The sequence below is a fragment of the Rosa rugosa genome, chromosome 1 (assembly GCF_958449725.1).
Source record: "Rosa rugosa chromosome 1, drRosRugo1.1, whole genome shotgun sequence".
In the NCBI taxonomy this organism is placed as follows: Eukaryota; Viridiplantae; Streptophyta; class Magnoliopsida; order Rosales; family Rosaceae; genus Rosa; species Rosa rugosa.
The window spans coordinates 46,398,007-46,407,159 of NC_084820.1; the positions used below are offsets into that span (position 1 = coordinate 46,398,007).

At 41.5% G+C, this 9,153-nt stretch overlaps 2 protein-coding genes across 4 annotated transcripts; one reads left to right on the forward strand and one right to left on the reverse strand.

The window, feature by feature from the left end:
- The first annotated feature begins 633 nt into the window (after nt 1-633).
- LOC133738878 (nucleosome assembly protein 1;4-like) lies at nt 634-5,097 on the forward strand. 3 transcript variants are annotated; one of them, XM_062166549.1, is made up of 16 exons: nt 634-824; nt 991-1,034; nt 1,328-1,405; nt 1,567-1,642; nt 1,720-1,778; nt 1,858-2,042; nt 2,119-2,197; nt 2,306-2,349; nt 2,720-2,774; nt 3,048-3,167; nt 3,349-3,436; nt 3,514-3,575; nt 3,666-3,847; nt 3,922-4,111; nt 4,191-4,234; nt 4,528-5,097. In XM_062166549.1, exons 1-16 carry the CDS (start codon nt 767-769, stop codon nt 4,763-4,765), a joined length of 1,602 nt encoding a protein of 533 aa, XP_062022533.1. In that variant the 5' UTR covers nt 634-766; the 3' UTR covers nt 4,766-5,097. The 3 variants fall into 3 exon arrangements, with proteins under 3 accessions (XP_062022533.1, XP_062022545.1, XP_062022538.1); XM_062166561.1 differs by having other exon boundaries at nt 3,349-3,421; XM_062166554.1 differs by having other exon boundaries at nt 1,723-1,778.
- A 505-nt stretch (nt 5,098-5,602) lies between these two features.
- On the reverse strand, nt 5,603-7,711 carry LOC133738894 (uncharacterized). Its single transcript, XM_062166573.1, has one exon. It carries the CDS (start codon nt 7,635-7,637, stop codon nt 5,727-5,729), a length of 1,911 nt encoding a protein of 636 aa, XP_062022557.1. The 5' UTR covers nt 7,638-7,711; the 3' UTR covers nt 5,603-5,726.
- Nucleotides 7,712-9,153: the final 1,442 nt, after the last annotated feature.

Here is a 9,153-nt window from a genome sequence, read left to right on the forward strand (position 1 = left end):
GCTTGGTGAACTGGCCTTGAGTTTCTGAACAAGTTTCACGAAGGGATCGAGTTGAGTGGTGGAGGTTTTGACGTTGAACGGAGCACCTACCGGATTTTGGAAAAATTCCGGCTACCCACGACTGTTTATCCATAAAATTTTTGAATCTTGAATTGTGTATGTTTTGATAATAAGGATATTATTGAAAAATTAATGTTACCTACTTTTCTATTCATGCACAAATCAATCATTGGAAAGGAAAGTAAAATACATTTTGCGATTACTTCCCCGTGTTTCCAAACATTGGTAAGGAAACTAGTGAGAATTTTATTTTTCCATGCTCATAGAAAAAACCAAGGAACCAGTTTCATTTCCGGCAACCAAACGAGACCTTAATGTTTCAGCGGTTAATCAAATTTCTATTTTGGTCAATAAATTACAATTTCCCCCTAAACTTGGTCAAACTCCCATCACATGTTACCAACATAAATTGGGCCTGAAAGCTACACAAATTGGGCCGTGAGATTGGTCATCGTGATGGACCTCTCAGGTTGTGTGACCTTTCATCTTCCTTGTAGGAGAAGATACGACCTGTTGGGTCGGGTAAAGTAACCCGCAATACTCTGACAAAAGAGAGAGGGAGAGGGAGGGAAAACGCAGTACCCCACTACTCTTCTCTCACACGCTACTCGTCCTCGTTAATCGTTCCATTTCTTCTTCAACACACTCCTCTCTCTCTCTCTCTCTCTCTTCTCTCTCTCTCTAGGGTTTGCATCTTCTAGGCAAAATGATCAACTACAGAGATAAACTCGAACGCAGTGTGTCTCTCATTCCGGCAGCCGCTGGTAATACCTGTGTACTGGACTTCTTTTCGCGATTTTGTTTCAATTGTTATTGTTCTAATTTTACTTGATTATCTACAAATGGAGGCTTTTTGGAACTGTTTTGAGTCCAAACTTTTGAATTTTTACTGTAAAGTAAATTGAATTTGAACTCTTTGTTTGTGTATAGCTCTCAGTGCGGAGGATCGTGCTGCTCTTGTTAAAGCTCTGGAGGTCAAGTTTCTTATGCCAATGTTACTCAATTAGTAGTAAAAAGGAGACATGATTCCTATTTTTGATTGGCTTCATCATATGAATAAGGTCCTGTTTGGTTGTGGAATTTGGGTGGGGCTTTTGAAGTTCTTCAGGGCCTCTCATTATTTTAAATTGTTGTTCCTTACGAGTGTTTCTTATCGGGTTGTATGTTCCTTTGGTGTATGTTATTGTTGATAATGTTTTTTTTTTTTTTTTTTTGTTTTACTTACTTGATTATGGTGTTTTTTTTTTTTTGGGCACATATGCTTCAGACCTTGGTTGGGCAGCATTCTAACAAATTGGAATCACCCGAGCTGAAGAAGCGCATTGAGGCTTTGACAGAAATACAGGTTGGTCTTCTTTTGAGATTTTATCTTTCTTAGCTTTCAGTTTATTCTGAATTCTAAATTTAAAAGTGTAATTTATATAAATAAACTGGCGGATCAGTAGTACTGCTATTGTGTTCATCCATACAGCTTAGGAGTACCCATTCACATTGTTCTTTTTGCAGCGCCAACTCAAGGACCTGGAAACAAATTTTTTTGTGGAGAGGGCTGCACTGAAAGCTAAACAGAAGCGTTTCCAAGGTACCTCCTTCAAAGTCGAATCTTAATAACTCAGGAACTATCCTTGAGCATTATGTTGACTTATGTCTTTAATGCAGAAGAGGGGCATGACTTTAGGCTTTATACACTGAAAAATAATGAAGTGCTTGCTAAGGAGGTACTGATTATATGCCATATATCTGTACTCACTTTTTTGAATGTATTGTGGATATATGATCATCTGTTTCCTTGAATAGATCACAGAGCATGATGAAGAGGCTTTCAAGTATCTCAGTGATATCAAATGCTGTAGGATAGGCAGTTCTAATGGATTCAAGATGGAGTTTATCTTTAATCCTAACCCCTACTTTGAAAATTCTGTATTGAAAAAGACATACCACATGACTAATGACAATAAGCCTATATTGGAGAAGGCGATTGGGTATCTCTAATTCTTCTGTGCTGTACTTATTTATTTCATTTCTCTCCGTTTTTTCTCAAGTTGGGTTAACTTGTAGGACGGAGATCAAGTGGTATCCAGGGAAAATCTTTGCTGAGAACTGTCGGAGCTTCTTCAACTTCTTTCAACCTCTCCAGGTCTGTAAGGATTTTAATAAATTTTTTGTACGTTTGAGGTTTCATATGTTGAATTTGGTCAACGATGATATAACCAAGTTTCTTGATCTTTGATGTGTATGTTGACAGGCGGCAGACGTCCAAAGTCAGATGCACCGGAGTTATGACATTTTGTAAGGAAGTAGAGTTTTTTGAAACAATGATTTCAATGTATTGTGAATTTTGCACGGTCTGAACCGCTAACTACTCATGAGACATATTAGAGTGCACTAAATTCAGCCTTTATTTATGTCTAGGACTTGTAAAGTTGTAATTGAGAGTGCAGGAAAGGTACTCCAACATAATTAGAGTCTATAGAGATGAAAAAGGCCAACATTGATTAGAGAATGCTTGAATAAGAATAACATAGATCGAGTATAAACAAATGTCAATCAGATTCTGTCATGTTAATGACATGTGTAGTTCATATTTGATAATGCATGAGAAGCCATATCATCTCTTTCGAATATAAATCCAATGACATGTTTCTGGTGCAATGTACAGTTCAACAATTCGAGATGAGATCATCCCGCTGTGGCACCAAGTGAATGGGAAAAAGGTAATACATATATGCATCTGATTTATACTTTGGCGTAGTGCTATTTTTTTTTTTGTCTCAAGGAAGTTTCTTTCACCAATTAAACTTTTCCAGCATCGAGAAGACAGATTGGTTGTAATATTTTGTTAGTTCTGATGTCATCACTACATGATTAAAATTTCAGTTTGGTTTGTACAAAAGCTACTGCCTGATAAACTTAAATTGTTGGGGTAAATATATTAGAGATAAATTCTTACAAGAAAAATAAGCCTGATGATCAAGTTTTCTTTCCAGAATTCTCATAATTCATACAACTACGGAGGGCATCAGGAGCCACTGGAAATAATATTTTTAGGAGAGAGAGCTGTGTTGGAAGGAAAATATCAGAAGCTTTACGAACCTCTCTACGAAAAGGTATGCACAATCTCAACAGGAAGCTACTTCTTACAATATCTCTATTACAACATCACATTGTCATATAGTTTAGATCTTGGTTGTTAAAGGTTGACCAAAATTGGTGCTCTTGAATTGTCTTTACTGTGCTATTGATGTGCAATATTTAATGTATTCTGGGTAATGTGATGGCTGATTGCAGAGATATGAGATTGTTAATGGTATAACTGAAGTTCAAGAAACGAAAAGTGAAACTGCAGTAGACCAAGAAGGAGGTAAAGCCACAGAAGGTACCTGTCAAAAGTCAAATTCTAATTACTCATGTACTACACTCTAGTTTGCTGTTGAAATATCCCTTGTACTGTAGAGAAAGGAGTGCCTTACTTTTGGGTTACTGCAATGAAGAATGATGAAGTACTTGGTCAGAAGGTAGGAAATTTAACAAGCCATTTTACTGAGCTTTCCTTTTCTTTTCTTTTTGGTTTATTATGGAAGTATGATCTGCTGTTATCTGGATAGATCACAAAGTCTGATGACGGAGCTCTCAAATATCTCAAAGAGATCAAGTGGTGTAGGATAGACAATTCGAAGGGGTTCAAGCTGGAGTTCTTCTTTCATCCAAATCCATATTTTAAAAACACTGTCCTGACAAAAGCATATCATATGAGTAGAGACAGTCAAATGTTAGAGAAGACAACTGGGTAATTTCTATTTTCTATCGATGTACTGGTCTTCCCCTTCTTTACTTTCCTTTTTAATCTAGGGGACCTTGCAGGACAAACATCAACTGGCATCCTGGCAAAAGCTTGACACCTAGTCTTCTGAAGAAGCCAAGAAAGCGATCAAAGAATGCTGAATTCCTGACCAAACAGCAAAGCTTTTTCAACTTTTTTAACACTCCCGAGTATCCTGGGTTTCCTTGGGATTCATCAACTTATACACATCATGATAATTTCCAAAAAATTGTAAGTTTTTCATTTATGATTAACTTAAGTTCATGATGTACAAGCAAATTTGTAATCTCTTTGACGTATATGATGACAGGAAGATCAATTCGAAGTTCAGAGGGATCTGGATTATGAAGTTGGGTAGGTCAATATTTATTTTCTTTTAATTTTGTAATTTGTACTATTTTTTTTTTAACAAATATGTATTTTGTACATTATTTGTACATTTGGTGATGCCTGATCAGTTGGTCGGGAGTCTTGTAAAATGAAAATGCAGTATTGAACAATTTGAAATCTGGAACTGTAACAGACCTATCTAGAGATTAATATGACATGAAGTGTATACTCACATATTAAGAATCAAAACTTATATGCATGTGAAGCCATATTTCATCTTTGTTGTTCTATTAACTTGTTGCGGGTGTTGTTTGCAGTAAAACTATTCGAGACAGGGTCATTCCTCATGCAGTATCACTTTTCACTGGGGAAGCTGTTGAGCGGGGCACTTATTTTGAAGATTTAGATGATGATGATGATTTAAATGATGATGATTATTATTCTGATGATGATGATGAGGAGGAGGGGGAGGCTGTTGAGCAGGACACTAAGTTTAGACTGTTCGATAATGATGATGATGCGGAGGAGGAGGATGAATTTGAGGAAGATCCTTGAGTATTAACTTGTGTCGAGTCCCAACAGTTCCCAGAAAGGGTTGCTCATTCACCTTGGGTATTATAACCTACAAAGCTAGGGCCAGCTTTTTCTGTTTGCTAGGGCCAGCTTAGATGAATCTACAAAGCTAGCTAGCTAGCGAGCATCTTTTTTTTTTTGTTCTTGCCTTGGGCAAGTGTGGGGATTTGCTTCTTTTATGGAACTATATTAACTTTAACCTCCAGGTTATTTTCTCTGTTGCATGTTCATTACACTAATGTTAATATTGGTAGTCTTTAGATGAAAAATTTGGAGGACAAGTACAAATTTGGTGAATATTAGTCAAGCAACACGGCATCTTATTTGTTGCAGTTTTCTGGTCAGGAGGACTATGGTTTTTGTACATAAAGCTTCTTTAGGACTGTAGTTGTGAAATTTCATTATGACACCTACAATTACATGAGCATCCTTCAAGCAAAACTACATTACCTTCGATATGCCCGCTAACATGTATGATAATGCTAACTGGATTTCGGTGTACTAGGTCACATGATGACGCATCTAAACATTGAATAATGCTATGAAGGCCAAATGGTGCTAATTGTAATTGTCTTTTTCTTTTTTCAATTTTCATTACGCTATAATTGATCGTCCTTGAGTTGAATATTAAGCACTATTAATTGCTTAAGTTGCTTTAATTGGTATCTGAAAGTTCACCAATTACCAAAGAAAGTTATGGCTACTAGCCAATTGTGATTGAAACACAATAAAGGGATGAATGACAAGAGCATACATGCAGCCTTTACAGGAAATTCATGCTAAGAAGACATACAACCACAATGGCGAACTCAACAGAGATGGAACAAAAACAAATTTTTTCATTTTAATTATTTCAATTGTTTCTTCTACACACTTTAACAAAATGGAAAAAGAAAAAGAAATTATTGCTGATTGGCTTCTACCCTAGAGCATAGAGACTCTATCAGTCCAGGACAACCAGCTTCTGATACTCAGGGCCAGAGATAGCCAATTCCATGGTCAGGTCCGGGCGGATTTCCCCATCGTAATCCAGGAACAACTTGAGCAAGTTCTTGGAGAAGCCACTCAACAAAGCCACCCCAGGTTGAGTCCCTGGCACAGGAGTAGACCTCGAGTCCCTCAGATTCCAAAACACTATCTGTGGCACAGCATCCCCATACCCCTTCTCCCTATACTTTCTTTGAATCACCTGATAATCAGTCTCCCATCTATTCGACGAGGCCTGATCAAACTCCATGTCACTGAACACAAAAATCCTCTTGATCATATTTTCCGGCTTCAACTTTCCATTAACCGCCACCTGGAGAAGCAAATCAAACACCTTCTGAAAATCAGTGTTCATCCCCCACTCCATCCTCGTTATAAAATCGGTCCTGGACTGGAGACTTCCACCTAGGATTAAATGTAGTTGAGGGTTCTGACTGAAGGTGATCACCTTCCCTTTCCATGGCTCATCACACAGCTCAGACACCAAAAGCCCCAAAGCCACACACACCTCCATTGGCTCTCCAAACATGCTTCCGGACACGTCACACACAGCCAAGCAATTCTTCATCTTCCCCAACTTCAACATATCCTCTACCATTCTCTGCCACTGAAGCTCGGCCACTTGGCCGCCATCACTGTCCCTCAGAGAGGCTATGATCTCGTGCGGCAGCAGAGCACCGGCAGCAATCTTGGACTTGCCGGCCTGCACATTCTCCAAGTACTTTTTGAACCTCTCTTCATCATGCTTGAAGAACTTCTCCTTGTAAAGCTTCATGGCCAACGAGGCGACTCGATTATAAGGAATCGAATTCCAGTCATTGGCTCCAATATAAACCTCAGGCAACTCCAAAACCTTCCTCAGCGGCACAAGAATCTCCTTCCTCAGCCGGTCTCGGACTCTGTAAACATAATGAGCCTCCTCGATTCCTTGATATTCCGGATACGATTCCCTAGGGAAAACGTTCCTTGCTATGCTTTCACATAGCAATGTTGCCTTATCAAACGAGGAATCGATAGAAGGGCACCACTTGGCTGCCAAGCTGATCTTCTTGTACTGATTGGCCTTGAGATTCTCGACATCGGACTTCAAACACTCGGCGAAAAGATCCGAAACCCGGTCATATAAAAACCGGTAATCCGGGTCTCGCTGGTACCTCTCAACGGCCTTCTTGGCCATCTCCATAGTCTTCTGATGCCTCAATGCGCTGATATTTGCCCTTTCCGATTTTACCCTCTCTGCCGCCTTGGCTTTTCTGGCCTCTTTCGGCTCCTGCCTGGTTACTCCGAGGCTCTTGGTTTTCGCCGACTTGGCCGCCTTGCCTCTCGGGGAGGCCCTTCTCCCGATGGAGTGTTTTCTCTGTTGCCACTCTTCCTTTTGGGTCTTTCGGACGTCGTGGCCTTCTAGAAGGCGGTAGAGAATCTCCGGGAGGTCCTTGAAGTAGCCGAACTCGGCGAGGGAAGCGACGTTGCATGCTAGGGTTTTGGGGTGGTGCTGGTGGAGCCAGAGCGCCGCCGTGTAGAACCCTTCTTTGTCGGACTTTCCGGTGCCGCGTACCCCGCGGAGGTTGCAGATGAGCTTGAGGGTGGTTAGGGCGTCGTGGGCCCAGGCGAGAGGGAGCTGCTGGTGGAGGTAGGATGCCGGAGTGTTCGGTACAACGTGGAAGAAGAGATCGAGGCAAGGGTTGCCGGAGGAGAGGAATGTGGCGGAGTCGTTCTCGGTGAAACCCATCGGGGGTTTAGGGGTGGGCTTGTTGAGGTTGTTGAAATCGGCGATCATGGAATCGATGAAGGGGTCGCCGGAAGCGGGTTCGGGTTGGGTGGTGGATCGGTTGATCTGTGGAGGACCGAGAAGACTTGGAGGAGCCATGACTGGGAGTGTTTGTGGGTTTAGCGACTTTAGGGTTTTGAGAAGTATAACGAATTGGGGCGAAACGTCGAAAACAATCGGGAGGTTTGGATCAGGGGAGCGTGAGGCAGCTATTTATAGGGGATGCCGAGATAGATACATGGGCACCAAGGATTTTGTTGCGTGGTCTCCAAGTAGTTTTTCTTTTATTTTATTTTTTTCTTCTAAATCTTTGCTCGGTGGTTTTAGTTTGACCTCCAAATTTAGGGGGGTGTATTTAATTAAGAGTCTACAAGATTTTTTTATATTTTAGAAGTCTATGGGTATTCAATTGAGATTTTAAACAGTTCTTTAAAATCTTGATGTACGTATTCAATTAAGATTTAAAATTATCCATTCAAATCTGCTGATATTCAAAAGTATACAGATTTTTAAGGATTTCATTAAATGCTAGATTTTGGAGGATTTTATAGTACTTTTTATACATATCAAAACTCAAAAACAATCCAGATAGAGACCCAGCGGTAAGTTTTCTCCCAAAACCCTAGGCGCCTCCATCACAAGCATATAACCTGTCCGGCGGCACGCCCTCGTGGCGGCGTCGTCGGACGGGCCGGAATGGACAGAGTGTCCTGTAGTAGTTGGATGTCCGGTCAGGGTGAAGGCGGCATCGTTACTTTGCTGTATGGTTCGCACGGAGATCCGATTGGTGGTGGGTTCGACGACTGTCGAGCGGGGCTGGTATCGATCTACCCAAGGGCGGGGCGTCGACGACGGGAGGTGTGGTCGCCTGGATGATGAGAGGGTGGAGGTTGGGACGGGATCTGACTGGCTCAGATCGGATCGGGCTCCGATTCGACTTGGGGTGTTTGGAGCTGTCCAATGGAAGAGGGTGGTTGGAAGAGGCGGTGATGCTTCCTGGCGTGTTTGGGAGGATGGAGGGATGGGGAGACGACCGGTGTTTGCTCGGAGCGGCGGGTGTGCCGCCGATGGGGGGACTCGGTGTGCGAGCTGGCGGCATGGTGATACTGGCGGTCTTCATGCTGGACTGGGGCAGGAAGCTTCTTGGGCTTGGGCTCGGGCTCAAGTCCCAAATTGTTCTTATGTTAGTTTTTGTCTTATGTATTATTACTTTTTATGTTTTAGTAGCTATGGCTTTCAGCCGGCAATAAATTCCTATCTCTTGTGGGTAGGGCGAAGTGGGCTTGGTCCCGGTATGCACACTCAGTGTGCTTTATCTGGCCTAGAGAGGCGGCGAGCCATTTACTGGATTAAATGGACGCAACCTCCTAGTGGCAGGATGAAATTAAGTGTCGCCGGACTTGTTTCCGTGCGGCAACATAGTGGGAAAGTTGTGTTATTTGTAATGACGCTTCTTCGTGATAGAGTTATCTTTCCGGTATGTCACCGCTATGTCAAAGCAAATAGAGTAGCCATTCGTGCACTCTTTGCTAACTGATGCTCGCTAGAATACATAGATGTTGAGGAGAGTCTTGGTATTATTTCAGGACGTTCTCTCTATGCTTATTGTAATCAG